Source organism: Puma concolor, chromosome B2, assembly GCF_028749965.1.
Source record: "Puma concolor isolate L17-30 chromosome B2, mPumCon1.1.hap2, whole genome shotgun sequence".
NCBI classification, from domain to species: domain Eukaryota; kingdom Metazoa; phylum Chordata; class Mammalia; order Carnivora; family Felidae; genus Puma; species Puma concolor.
In genome coordinates this window covers 38895965-38911523 of record NC_141671.1, presented here as the reverse complement: position 1 = coordinate 38911523, position 15559 = coordinate 38895965, and the positions used below count along the sequence as shown (strand labels likewise).

Here is a 15559-nt window from a genome sequence, read left to right as displayed (position 1 = left end):
TTCCCATAGAAGGTGGTACATGAGATAGTCCTTGAGGGAAGGGGTAAGACTTGGGGCAGTGGAGTGTGGCCTTCATGTGGAAACAAAAACAAAGGTAGGGAAGAGCACTGAGCTTGTTCTGTGACAGTTAATAGACCTGTTTGACTGGACCCCAGGAAGGGAGTAGGTGAGAACATTGAGACAGAAAAGTAGGAATGCCAGGATTTGGCAGGAAGGTGTAGCCCTCAGAGATTTTTATTCAAGGGTAGAGCAGCTTGGAACTGCCTTTTAGGAAGAAAAATCACTCAGTAGCATGTAAGGCTAGAATGAGATGGATGGGAGTCAGACCGCAGTGCATTGTGGGAAGTTATTAGGATCATCTTGGTGGCAGTGGGAGTAAAAAGGAGGGACAGAATTGGAATACATAATCCAGTGGCTTGAAATTTAACTATGTGTGAGAATATAACTATGTAGGAGAATCACCTAGATGTTGTTTAAAAAAGCAGATTGTTGGCCCCCACCTCCAGAAAATTCAAATATGTTTGAATAAGCAGCCCAGGTGATTCCAATGCAGGTGGTCTGTATTAATCCCTTCCCTCATCCACCTAGGAAAAGTTCTTTTTAGAGATACCAGAAAAAATCTCTCCATGAGGGAAATGGGCACCTGTTGTGTGCTGGTCCCTATCGTAGGGACTTTAAATGCAGTATCTCATTTGAGGAGGTAGGTATCATAATCTATGCTTTATGGATGACTAACCTGAGGTTCACTTAGATAGTGTGATATTTCCCTAAGATTCCACGTCTGCCAAGAGATGGACCAGGATATTTACCTCCGTCCATCAAACATCAGACCTGGGGGTTCTGGTGCTCTTGCCCAGGAGATCCATGTTGTATCCTGGCATTCCATCTGAGCTCTGAGAAGACTGTGTTTCTGGGCTTCTTCAGGGCTCTGGAACCTCTTGTGTGAGCCACAACTTTGAGTCCTTCTCAGCTCTGTCTGTTTTGTGTCGGACACTCTGCAAGGCTCTGAGAGTACCTCAAAGGGGGCTAGTTTAGTAGAACAGACTCATAAAAAGATCATTTCAGACTTACGTAGTGAGTGATAAGATGCCCTGGGTTCTTTAAGGGCATGAGGGAGGATACTGATTTCCACCTGGGAGTTCAGAGAAGGCTGGAGAAAAACTCTGCCTCATTATGGTCTTCAACCTCAGCTAAGCCCTCAGCCTGCTAAGCAGTGTCTTCATACACCTAATGATTTTTCTCCCAGTCCCCACAATAGTTACATCAAATGTCTGTCTCTTTTGTCACACACTGTGTGCCCCAATCCTCTTCCACACCACTTGTATCCTCACCTCAGACAGACTATCGAAGCTGCCAAATAGGAAATACCCCAACTTGCTGCCTCCTACCCTGCTTCCCACTCACCTCCTTCCCTCTAGCTCCAGGAAACTGTCCTTTTGAAAGCCAATCTTTCCACTTATGCCTAGGACTCTCCTTGGATTGGCCACAAATCTACTTTATTTGGCCTACACATTTCATGTTTAAAATTTTTGAATTTAGTGCCTTTAGCTGAAGCATACATCCTTCAGTTCTTATTCCTACCTGTTGTATTATGTTTTTTTCATTTGTGTTATTTTTCTGGTCCCATTGAGCATTTGAACAGATTCTGGGCCTATAAGCATAGATCTCAAAGTTAAAACGAACTCCAGTCTTTTCTTCAGCTGATTCCATTACTGATACAGCTGGGAGGCAACTTCTTGAGAAGCAGCGGTGCTGTCCTCCAGGATGATCTGAGCAAGTGGCCAGTGACTAGTGATGGTCACTTATACTCTGTGTCCTTCATGGATTGGCCAGGAACTGTGTTTCTTAGAGAAACGGGACATTGTCAGTGACCATAGCAGAGGGAATAGAGAGCCTTCCCAGCCTGAAAATGACACACTTCTACCCAAAGCCTGTCCTTCTAGCATAATCTCAAAAGCAAGTTGACTTCCCCTACTGTGAATGGCTGGTTGAAAGAAATCATTCTTAACATCTGAAATGTCTTATATAGGAGGCTGTCTTTGTCAGCTCAGCTATGAGAACAATGTACCATAGACTAGGTGGCTTAAACAGCAGACACTTATTTCTTACAGTTCTAGAGACTGGGAAGTCCCATATCAAGGAACTGGCAGATTTGGTTCCTGGTGAGAGCTGTCTTCCTGGGTAATAGATAGCTTTCTTCTTGTTATGTCCTTACATGGTGGAGAGAGAGAGAGAGCACGCATGTGCTCTAGTCTCTTTCTCTTCTTATAAGGGCACTGATCCCATCATGGGAACCCCATCCTCGTGACCTTATCTAAACCTCATTTGGTGTAGTCTGATAATTTTCCAATCTGTTTTAAATTTTGAGTATAAAAGCAAAACCATAGGATTACCTAAAAAAGTGTTGAATAATTTTGGCTTGCTTGGTCTCTCTGTTCTATCACTCTGAAGAACACACGGGGTTTGGAAACACATCTGACTATTACAGCTCAACTAATAGAGAAAAAGTAATTGAAATTATTTGAGAGTGTCAATATCATATATACTGAGCATTTACTAGATGCCAGAAATCTCAGTGAGCTCTTTGAGGCATTATAAGGAATTTAAACTGTATGCTTATCCTCAACTTAACATTTTGTTGGAAAATGCAGCATGCACATGAAACACCTCAGGAAACTTTTACAAAATACAACTGCTGTCAACTGTCCAGTTAATAACGTGTGTACATGCAAAAAAGGCATACAAGTCATTTAGAGTTACAGTAGTCTTATGAATAGAGCCGCGTCAACCAATAATCCCCTGTCATAGCCCACTTCCTCAGTGATTTCCTAATTTTATTGGCATAAGCCAAGACCAAAGTTCTGACTGCGCTAAGATCTGGCCGTGCTGCTGGTGGGAGTAGTGCTGAGTCAGCCTAGAGGGAGGACACATGGGGAAGAACCTTTTGAATGAAATCTAGGTGAGGGAGGGGAAGAGGTTCCATTAGAAAGCTAGAGGGCTCATCTGGACCAGATGATAAGTGTCGCAGGTAGTGTATTAATCTCCCAGCTCTGAAACTTCTATAGCAGTTAGCCTACATATTATAATTATTTTTTAATATAATTTATTGTCAAATTAACTAACATACAGCGTATACAGTGTGCTCTTGGCTTCGAGAGTAGATTCTCATGATTCATCGCTTACATACAACACCCAGTGCTCATCCCAACAAGTGCCCTCCTCAGTACCCATCACCTATTTTCCCCTCTCCCTCCCAGCCCATCAACCCTCAGTTTGCTGTCTGTATTTAAGAGTCTTTTGTGGTTTGCCTCCCTCCCTCTCTGTTTGAAACTAATTTTTCTCCTTCCCCCATAGTCCTCTGTTAAGTTTCTCAAATTACATGTAGGAGTAAAAACATATGATATCTGTCTTTCTCTGACTGACTTATTTCATTTAGCATAATACTCTTCAGTTCCATCCAGGTTGTTGCAAATGGCAGGATTTCATTCTTTCTCATTGCCAAGTAGTATTCCATTGTATATGTAAACCACATCTTCTTTATCCATTCATTGCTTGATGGGCATTACAGCTCTTTCCATAATTTGGCTATTGTTGCTCTGGAAAACAGTGTGAAGTTTCCTCAAAAATTAAAAATAGAATTACCCTATGACCCGACAATGGTACTACTAGGAATTTATCCAAAGCCTATGTATTGTTTGGCTAACTATAATTGACCTTGTGTCTTCTGATTGAGTTCTGGGACAGTTGAAGACATTTTTCAAAGTGAAAGTTACTGTGAACCAGAGATCAGACTGATGCTACTCAGGCTGGCTGATCACCTATTATCTTTGAGTACATATCTGACTTGATCTAAGAAGGAAGCCCTAGGAATAACCCAGTTACAATAGCAAAAGAAGGTAAAACACTCAGGAAATGTTCAGGGTCTTTGTGAAGATAATGCATTTTTTGGTGAGAAATGAAAGAAGTTTGAAGATAAATGGAGAGCTGTTAATCTGGTTCTGAAGGAGAAGTGTGAATACCTTGAAGAGGTCAGTTCTTTCCATAGGTAGAGGTTCAGTGAAATTGAGAGCAAAATCTTAAAGACTTTTAAAAACAGGAAGGAGTCCAGAGTTTATCTGAAAGGATAAACTCCCAAGAAGAGCAAATAAATGCCTGAAACATAGAGCAATAAAAGAGGACTAGTGATGCTATGTATTCAAATTAGGTAAAACTCTAATAATGAGATCGTGTTGTACCACTTTGGAATTAGATAAAGACGTGAGAACAGATAAACCAGAATCAGATCCTGTACCATGCCACTATTTAATGTGGACAAAAGGAAGTTATTCAGTCACTGGTATTGAACATTTTTGTTAGTAAACTAACTAACAACTGCTTATGACAACAGACCAATTTACAGTGGCTTAACCAAATTGTCTGTCTGCCCCCACCCTGCCCCAACCCTGCACACACACGTAAGGGTTCTCAAGTTTGGAGCCACAGCTGCTGGGGAAGCTCCAGGATGCACTAGGCCTTCCTTTTATCATTCAGCTGAGCCGTTCTCAGCAGTAACTCTAGTCCTGCTGCAGAATGACTACCGTGCCTTCAGCATCACATCCACATTTCTGGAAGAAAAAAATAAGGAAAAGGGCATGTGTTAGTTGAGGCTACCCCTTTAAGAGTCTTTCCCAGAAGCTCTATCCTTTGACTTCATCTTTACTAGTCACTGACCAGAATTATGTTACATGGCCAGTTGTAGTTGCAAGGGAGTCTGGGAAAGTCTAGTATTTTAAAATAATTCCCTGAACACAAATCAGAGCTTAATATTTACACAGAAGGGGAGGACAGATCCCATATAGTCAGCCTGCAATGTGAGTCGCAATTAGTTACCCGGAGGAAAAAAAAAAATTCATGTGGATCCCTTATTTCTTTCTCTGCACCTGCATCCTAAAAAATAGAGGAAAATATATTATTAATATTAAAGGATATAATATGCATGCACTTATACCACAAATCTGCAACATATGCATAAGAAAATAGCTTTAAAGAAATACATCAATGTATTATCATTATCCTTGTGATGGGACTCTGTTTTTGTCTTTTAAAACTCTACTTTTTAGAATTTTTAAACATTTTTACAGAAGCATGTATGACTTTTATAGTTGGAAAAATAATGAACTTTATGTTAAAATGAAAATAAATAATGATAAATAAACTCAGAACTGGTCAAATGCAATAGCATAATCTGAGAGGTGTATAAATCTGTTTACCTGACAGAGGAAGTGCTATGGTTTTCCAAAATTAGAAATCCATGGCCTCTAAATCTATTTACTCCTATAATTTACCCAAATGTGGACAACTTGACCACATAATTTTGATGATACAACCATGCAATCTGAATGAGAAAGCAAGTATTAGTGAAAATGAGAGGAGAAATATCTTCTTTGGAAACAAAAAAAAGTTGGTAGCTCTGAAAAAGGCACATTTTTTCGTGTGTGGCTCTACAGTAACTATATGGAATTAGGTCAAAGAAGACATTTATTAAATGATGAGTTATTTGAGTCTGGAGCACCAGAAGGAACATGATATATATGGCTGAATATAATTGGAAATTAGCAAAGGGTACTGGTGTAAGAAGGAGAATAGCAAGCATAGTATTTGACGCGTAAAATATTATCTTTTGTACAATTGTGCAAATGATGATTGCCTATAAGCAATAAAACACAGTAAGCCCTGGTTATGTACATTAGATTTGGGGGCCATTGGTTTATTGGTGGTTGCACAGTGATATTGTTTGGGGGTGAGGAGAGTTTGGTTAGTTTAATAAAATACAGAAAAGTGACCTTATCAAGTTATTAACAATCTAAAAATTTATCATATTTGGATACAATTTTGGAAAAAAAATGGAAATGAAAGAATGTTTCATGTATATACTAAATCTCAGTGAAGTAGTTAAATGACAGTAACCAATAAATAAATGAATATAACCATCTGTGAGCAGAGTGTTGGTTCTCCCACACAGTAATTGTAGCTGGCACGATTCTGCCTTTGCCTATCATGGGTAATTCTCATTTTGGTCTTCCTTCTCCACAGCAGTGGCCAACAGCTTCCAGTTCTCTGTCTCGAGTTCTTTTGATGATATTTGTTTTCATAGCATTTGAAAGCACGAGCACAGTATTAGATTACATTAGATGACTTAATCCTTGCTCATTTTCAGACAGGGAATGAATCATGTACAGGTGTTGGCATCTCAGAAATGGCAGACCTGTGGAAGTAGAATAACATTAGGGTGTTGGTTAGGTTCTTTGGGAAATCAAATGGATAGGAGTTCAAATCTAATAATGTTCCAATTTAACAACATGGGTAAATTATAAACAGTAATAATAGGATTTAGGAGAGGATATGTACCAGCTGAAATAAAAGACATCGATATGGATAGCAAGCATTCATCACAACATTCACTCACAATAATTTGCAGCTTTGAATTTGGACTTGTTCTTTTTCTGATAAAGCATTTCATTTGTTAGTATACCACGTGTCTCTTTTAAAAAGTTAAAACCAAGTTTTTTTTCATAAAGACTTAATTTTTAAAAGCAGTTTCAAGTTTACAACAAAATTGAGAAGAAGGCACAGAAAATTTCCATACACCGCTGCCTTTACACATGCGTAGCCTTCCCCACCACTCACCAGCATGATATATTTGTTACAAAAAATGAGCTTAAATGGACACATCAAAATCACCCAAAGTCCATAGTTTACCTTAGGTTCCACTCTTGGTATTGTATGTTCTGAGAGTTTGGACAAATGTATAATGGCATATATCCATTATGATAATAACATACAGAGCATTGTCACTGCGCTAAAAATCCTCTGTGCTCTGACTAGTTATCCCTCCGCTGCTACCTCTTACCCTTGGCAACCAATGACCTTTTTACTGTCTCCATAGTTTTGCCTTTGCCAAAATGTCATATAGTTGGAATCATACAGAATGTAGCCTTTTCTTACTGATTCCTTTCACTTAGTAATATGTATTTAAGGTGCCTCCATGTGTTTTCATGACATGATGGCTCATTTCTTTTCAGTGCTTAATTATATTCCATTGTCTGGATGTACCAAAATTGATTTATCCCTTCATCTACTAAAGGACATTTTGGTGGCTTCCAAGTTTTGACAGTTATGAATAAAGCTGCTACAAACATCCATGTGCAGGTTTTTGTGTGAACATAAGTTTTCATCCCTTTGGAGTAAATACCAAGGAACATGATTGCTGGATTGGCGGTCGTGATGCATATGGTAAGAGCATGTTTAATTTTATAAGAAATAGCCAAACTGTCTTCCAAAGTGGCTGTACCATTCTGCATCCCCACTAGCAGTGAATGAGATCACTGCACATTACTGATAAGGGCCAGCATTTGATGTTATTAATGTTCTAGATTTGGGCCATTCTGTTAGGTGTGTAGTGGTATCTCGTTTTAATCTGTGTTTCTTTGATGAAATAAGATGTGGATCATGATTTCACATGCCTTATTTGCCATCTGTATATCTTGTTGGAGAAGGCATCTGTTAAGGTCTTTGGCCCATTTTTGAATTAGATTTTCTGTTTGCTTATTGCTGAGTTTTCAAAGTACTTTGTATATTTTGGATAACAGTTCTTTTTCAGACATTATCTTTTGTAGTGTAGAAGTTTTTAATTTTAATGAAGTCCAATTTATCAATTATTTCTTTCATGAATCATGCCTTTGGTGTTGCATGTAAAAAAAAATCACCATACTGAAGGTCATCTAGGTTTTCTCCTATGTTATTTTCTAGGAGTTTTATAGTTTTGTATATTACATTTAAGTACATGAACCATTTGGAGTTTACTTTTGTGAAGGGTGTAAAGTCTGTGTCTAGTTTCGTTTTTGTTTTCTTGGATGTGGATGTCCAATTGTTACAGCACCATTTGTTAAAGAGACTATTTTTGCTCCATGGTATTGTCTTTCCTCCTTTGCCAAACATCAACTTACTATATCCATGTGGGTCTATTTCTGGGCTCTCTATTTTGTTCCATTTATCTGTTTGTCTTTGCTTTTACCAATATCACACTGTCCTGATTACTGTAGCTTTATAGTAAATCTTGAAGTCAGGTAATATTGGTCATCCAACTTTGTTTTCCTTCAATATTATTTTTGCTATCTGGGGTCCTTTGTGTCTCCATATAAACTGTAGAATTACCTTTTTGATATCCACAAACAACTAGGATTTTATTGGGATTACACTGAATCTATAGAAAATTTGGGAAGAACTGACATCTGGACAATATTGAGTCTTCCTATCCATGAACATGGAATGCCTCTTCTTTTATTTAGTTCTTTGGTTTCTTTCATCAAAGTTTTGTAGTTTTCCTCATATAGATCTTGAGTGCATTATTTTAGATTTGTACTTAAGTATTTTTTTTAGATGCTAAATGTAAATGGTATTGTATTTTCAATTTCAAATTCTCTTTATTCATTTCTGGTGTATAATAAAGCAACTGACTTTTGTATATTAACCTTATTAGTCTAGGAGTTGTTTTGTCAATTCTTTCACTATTCTACATAGATGATCATGTCATCTGTGAACAGAAATAGCTTTAGGTCTTTCTTCCCAATCTGTTTACCTTTATTCCCTTTTCTTGCATTATTGCATTCACAAGGATTTCCAGTACAATATTGAAACGCAGTGGTAAGAGGGACACCTTTGCCTTGTATCTGATCTTAGTGGAAATGCCTTGACTTTCTCACCATTAATTACAATGTTAGCTGAAGGTTTGGGGGAGTAGTCTTTATTAAGTTGAGACGGTTCCCCTCTATTACTTGTTTATTGAGAGTTTTTATAGTAAATAGGTGTTGGATTTTGTCACTTTTTCTGTCCTATTGACATGATCATGTGGTTTTTTGTTTTTAGCCTTTATATAATGGATTACATGAATTGACTTTTGAATGTTGAACTGACCATACATACTTGGGATATATGCCACTTGGTTGTGGCATATAATTCTCTTTACACTTTGTTGGATTTGATTTGCTAAAATTTTGTTGAGGATTTTTGCATCTGTGTTTATGAGACTATGTTAGTCTATAGTTTTCTTGCAATGTTTTTATATATTTTTGTTATTAGGTAATGCTGACCTCATAAAATGAGTTAGGAAATATTTCTTCTGCTTCTGTCCTCTGAAAGAGATTGTAGAAAATTGGTATAATTTCTTCCTTAAATATTTGCTAGAGAACCTGGTATTTTTAGTAGGTAGAATTAAAATAACTTAATTTCTAAAATGTCATGTGATTGGCTATATTCTTCATTATCAGTAAAAAAATATAATGTTAGATAAAACTATAAAGAAAAGATCTATTTTTCAAGCTCCTAGAAAAAATTTTCAAAATGTCTTAATAATGATTAAATATAAGAAATATCAATTACTTTTAGCCCATTCTGCCTAGGTTAAGACCTATGCAAAAATGAATTGAATGTTTCTGAAACTTTCTCCAGGGATATGTTTCAACTATTTTATGTGCAACTATTTTATAACAGATGAAATCTTTTAGATTTATAATCAATCAATTTAAAATTGTTTAAATGCAGGAAGGACCACTCCCCTTAACGTATGTTTCCTAAAAATGTGCATCTTCTGTTTTTCTCAAATCTTTACCATAAAGAGCTTCTGAGAATGTGTATTGGGGTGGGAAAAAGGGAGGTTGAAAACCACTGAACTAGAGAGTAGTCTCTTCATTAAAATGAACAGTATAACTATGTTTACAACATGTGAAACATATCCATTTATTTAGAAGACCCTGACTGGATCCCCTTCCATTTTCATGAGGCCTGCCTGCTATCTATGTTTCTCTAAGTTAAGGTCACTAACTAGACAGGGCTGCTTCTTTTCGGGATAGTATCTTCATGTGAATTATTAAAAGGCACCCCTGCCATCTGTTGGAAAATTGTTATAATATGCTAATTTTGTTAGAAGATGCTTCATTGCCCTCTGACAGACATTTTTCATGATAAATACATAAACTCATGATGTGAATTGCACCCTCTTGAACACGGTACCATTGTACAGTGCATGGCCTGCACAGTCACATGGTGGATTTGCAAGTAGGAAAACATAGAAATCACCATGGCAACACTTGTTTGCAAAGTGAAAATGAGAAGCCAGATTCATTGCAGTAACTCCTGGAAAGTTCCTGTTCAGTAAGTTGGTGGTATTGGAATGTTGTGGAGGTAGGGTGTGGAGAGGGGACGGTTCTTTCATTGATGGCTCCCATTATTGAGAACAAGAGCTTGGCTATTGCTCTTCCTCTGTCTTCCAGCCAGTTAGAAAAAGCCTACAAATTCCAACTACTTAGCCAAATGGAAAAGATTCTCTGTTTACAGAGAAAACACAAAGCCTGCTTCTTCCCCATCATTAAGCAGGCCGAGTATACTTAGCAGAACTTTTCCACTTAGGTGTCCAAGTTAAGGCTATCAGTGACTTTTTGCTTGAAATCTAAACATTTTAGAAACATTTTGTAGGGAAAACTATTCACAGGCCCTTTCAAAAAGAATCAAATTAATAGTTTGGGGGGTTTCCATCTTGGAATTAGTATGTTTATTTAAGAAACTCTAATAAAGCCCTCTTTCAGGCCCATGAAAATTATAGTCAGAATTGAGTGGCAGACTAAGGATTCAGGGAATAGCTATTGATTTGTGAGAGAGAGAAAGAAAAGGCTGAGGAAGGAAGCAACTTGATGAGAAACTTTTGCTAATGGTTCTTATTTCCTCCAGCTTTGAAAATGCATTCTACTAGCAGCAAAGTCTAAAACATTCTCACTCCCTGATTAGTCCACCTAGGCAGGAGTTAGTTCCCAGGGCATGGCTCAGGCTGGGCTTCTGTGAGCAAAGGCATAAGAGTGGGTGGGGCTGAGTGGACGAGTTGCCTGTCAGACTGAGTGCAAAAGGGATTTTCAGTGAAGGCAGGCAGGGCTATGAAGGAAAATACAAAGCCTCATGCCTGAGGGATTGGGCAGAAACCGGGAAAGAATCTGAGGAGAAGAACTGGCAAAGGAGATCCTGACTGGAGAGAGCAAGTTGCACCGCAGAAGATTCCAGAAGGATGCCAGAGATAGAGCCTTTTATAGGGTGGCCACAGATGAGCCCTAAGTCGAGAGAGAACCATGAAAGAAGCCAAACTAAATTGGACACCAACCTGCTATTTTATTTACTGTTCAAAATCTCCATGGGCAAGAAATCAGAGAGTTGTGAGGAAAACATAATATCAGAAAAGCATGAGAGAGATGCATAGTGATGGGTCACAAAAGACAGCTGACAGTTCTGTACAGAAAAACCGGGGGCACGTGCAAATTGCCATTTTGATCAAAGTGACAAAGCCGGGCAAGCACCTGGAAGTAAATATGGAAGTGTGATAATTCTGAAGTAGCCACGCTGGAGATCAAAGGCTCTGAATGATTTAGAAGAAAAAAGTAGCTTAGCCAAATGCCTCTGATGACATTTCACAAGCACTTCCTGTCTTATGCTTCTATTCTGTGTAAATACAATCCCAAATCAGTGACCCATTTAGGCTGTCTAACAAATGAACACTTTCAGAATTCCAACCTTGTTTGTTTTCTGCATTTCTTATTCCAGTGAAGTAATGGTGAGAGATGTATGTATGTTGAGTCCCTACCAGCACTTGGGTTTTTTGATTTGGCAATGTTGTAAGGCCTATGGGATGGGAGTTTAGGTAGATAATACTCCCCAGTTAAGTTATTGTTGTGGCTGATGAGTGGCTTAGCTTACCCATCAGCAGCATGGGAGGTCAGGGAGGTGGGCAAGAAACTTCCCGTGAAAAGACTAGCTTTTTAAAATTCACAGTGACCTTGCCTATTAGTAGATGTAGTGCAAGAGGAACTTCAGCTGCAACCAGTAAAATGAGTAACTTTCCCCTTTGGGCACCTGGTGGAACTGGGTGGGAAGTAGAGATAAACCAGAAATCTTCACCCCACATATCTACCTTGTAGGATCATTCAAGATGAAGTCAATGGCTTTCCGCCTTGACCACACACTAGAATCACCTGGAGCTTTTACGAACTCCGATACCCAGACCGGGCCCCCAGCACACTGAAATCAAAACCTTTTAGGATGGGACCTGGCACCAGCATTTGCTGTCTTCTTTTAGTTCTACAGGTTGTTCCTATGTGTGGTCAGGGTAAGAACAACTGGGTTAAGTGAAACAATGTGGGCGCCCGGCATGCTTTTGGTGCCCAGTGAGTGTGAGCGTCCTCCTCTTTGAATAAGTTCCTGCTCTTTGTCCCTCTCCCTTTTCTGCACGTGCACGAGGTCGTGCTGTATCTGGCTTGGCCCTGCAGTGTGTATCACAGATGACTGTGCCTCAGAGTTGGGGGATTTGTTTTTATCTTCATGTTGACAAAGAACTCTCTTCGATTTTCACTTTTAATGTAGCATCTCGTCACTTGTTTCACGTTTTTATCTTCCTTCCAATGTTACTTAATTTCTTGCACCCTGAGGCCCCAGAATCTTTGGCTTCAGGAAGAATTCTGACTTCTGTGTCCCTAGTGATTGACTTTAGCTAAATCTTCTCAAGCACCCTAGAAGATCAGGGTGGCTATGAAGTTTAAGGAATAAAGAGGGTTCCTAAAAAGAGATAGAATTCATCCATTTCACTTAAAAATGCCTTCATGTTTTCCAAGCATTTTTGAACTCTTAAGCATTTTTAATAAGCTCACTTATGAGTCTTGTTGAAAAAGAAATAAAATACACTTGTTTTCATTAAGGGAAAAGATCTTTTTCCATCTTAGTTGGTATTGTTGAAGGAGACAAAAAGGAGTCCAAAACTTGGCAACAGAGTACATTATTAGTGACATATTGGTCACAGATGTGCTGGTAGAGTTACATTTTCTTCCGGCAATTAGTATTTTAAGTACCCACAAATTACATATGAAAGCCCAGATAACCTCCTTCCCAAAAGGGAAGGATGAAAAATTATGATATTTGCAAAATCTTCATTTTTAAGGTATTCTAAATATGTTATTAGAAATAGGCAAGTGACACATGTCCAAGTAAAAACACACCACTAGTAACGCTAGATGCTGCCAGCCTTTACTTACTACCTTCAATTCCAAATGCCTTCAACAAGTGCAGATACGCAGAGATACTTTTTGGCAATTCTTGTGAATTATAAGATTTTCTTTACTTAACAATTCTTGAAAAAAAATCAAGAAGGCAAAATTCAAGAGGCAGAAGGGAAATCTCTCTAGTAATTTTATTGCTTGAATCTGTAGGCCTTTGAAGCAGAGTATAAGGAGTTCACATTGCGTTCAGTTGCAGAAAGTCCTAAAAGGACTCCAAGGAGAGTATTGATAAGCCAACTCTGGAAACAGGGTTAAGATTCACTTGGGGAGGAAATGGTGTTGGCACCCCATGAAGGCAGTTGTAATAGATGAACGTAATTCCAGACCTAAAGCTTTGACTGTAAGGATGTAATGGAATGAAAAGGTGTGTTGTTTAAAAAAAAAAAAAAAAAAAAAAGGATCAAGAAACACATTTGATGGACATGAAAATAATGACAAACTAAAACTATTATAAGACTTCTTGAGAATTTTAAAACTCACCTTGATAAGAAAACTAGACAAGGTAATAACTCCTGGAGGGATGACACACACTTCAGTCTCCATCAGTCTCCATCGTGTTTAAATTGATGAGCTAACCAGTTTGAAAGGTCATGTAAATTGAAAGTGATATAAAATTGAACAAAGGGGAAAAATTAGGAGAAGAAGAATTAGTGCATTCCCTATGTAAGAAACTGAATTATGACATAGAAAAAATAATAGGGCCAACTTTACTGATATATAGGTAGAAGGTTATCTATTTGCATTTTTAATTTAGTAAAAATACATATGATTTAGTGATCTGATGATTGCAAAGACAGATGGCTTTAAATCAGGAGCTTGTGATATACTTTTCAGCCCCCGAACTATTTAATAGCACTGTCAAGGGAATGTCAGTGTTTGATGCGGATCCAGTACTGCCTGGTGTCTTGCGTATCGTTTTATTTTGTAAGTTCAAGACGTAGTACTATACAGCTTTTTAAAAATAAACCCATAAGAAGACTAAACGTTCTTTTGATTCTCAAAGTATCTTGTTTTTGTTGCCTCCCATTTCCCTAGGAAAGTGACAGTGTTTGAGGACCCTGACCAGAATATTCACCTGAAAAACCTGTCTCTCCATCAGGCAGCAACAGAGGAGGAAGCTCTGAATCTGCTTTTCTTAGGAGACACCAACAGAATGATTGCAGAGGTAATGGACTCTCCTCCGTGAGCTGCTTTTTCCATATTATAAGATACAATAGAATTTTAGGGACAGTAATGACCTTAAAAATAATCTCATCCAAATCTTATGGTATAGGTTAAAAAAAAAAAAGACCAGATTCAAAAAAAGAAAAGAAAAGAGAGAAAGAAAACTTAGATTCAGAGAATTGAGGAGACTTTCCTAAGGTCATTCAGGTAGTTAATGGGCAGTAACTGAAATCTCGGCTTTTTTCACTTTTATGTTTTCAATCTGATGCAAATTAGTTTGCAGATAATCGATGAAAACTCATGAAATATTTTAATTATAGCAATTTTTGCATCATTTTTGAAATTTAAAAATACACAGTTCATTATTCCTAACCTCAGATCATCCATGTGTCGGTGTATTGTTTTTATATCCATGTATTTAGGGAATTGTTACTTATAAGGCATTTAGAACAATCCACCGGACATGAGAAGTGCTCTGTGTATTTACAGCTCTTGTTGGCAGTGTCACAAACACTGCTATGGTGTGTAGTGTAAGCCTCAGTGCAATATTTTGGATATATTCACACTAAAACTTATTTATTGTTAATCACACATTTGCACCTGTACAAATGGGTGCCTGTATTTCACCTGGGACCCCTAGGCAGGAGCCAGGACTGACTATGCTTGGTCAGAGGCCCTGACCTTAACCAGTTACTGGCCGGAGACAGAGAGTCGCAAAGCTGTCATTCAGCGATGCTGCAGTAAAGCAATGGAGTGGCCGTAGTGGTGTGGGAACAGTTCCCCAAATGAACAGCTTGCTGCTATCACTGGCACTTCTGTTTTTGGTTTTGTTTTTAACTGAAGTATAAGTAACATCCAGTGTTATATTAGTTTCAGGTGTACAACACAGTGATTTGCCAAGTCTATACAATATTCAGGGCTTGCCTCAATAAGTATAGTCACCATTGTCACCAAGCAATGTTACCACAGTGCTATTCTCTGTGCTGTACTTTTCATCTCCGTCACTTACTTATTTTATAACTCTAAGTTTATGCCTCTTAATCCCCTCTGTCTACATTGTCCATCCTCCATCTCTGTCCTCTCTGGCAACCACCAGTTTGTTGTCCATATTTAAGAGTCTGGTTTTGTTTGTTTTGTGTTTTATTTTCACATATAAATGAGATCACATAATATTTGTCTTTCTCTGACTTACTTCGCTTAGCATGATCCCCTCTAGGTCCATCCATGTTTTCGCAAGTGGCAAAATCTCATTCTTTTTAATGACTTGAGTG

At 38.1% G+C, this 15559-nt stretch overlaps 1 protein-coding gene across 3 annotated transcripts in view; it reads left to right on the top strand.

Annotated features, from left to right (window-relative positions):
• The window catches only part of KIF6 (kinesin family member 6), a 384724-nt gene that overhangs the window by 91738 nt on the left and 277427 nt on the right, over positions 1-15559 (top strand). For all 3 annotated transcript variants that reach the window (XM_086706762.1, XM_086706761.1, XM_086706763.1), the window contains one exon: positions 14160-14289. In XM_086706762.1, the coding sequence (XP_086562888.1) occupies positions 14160-14289 (130 nt within the window). The remainder of the gene's footprint in view (positions 1-14159; positions 14290-15559) is intronic.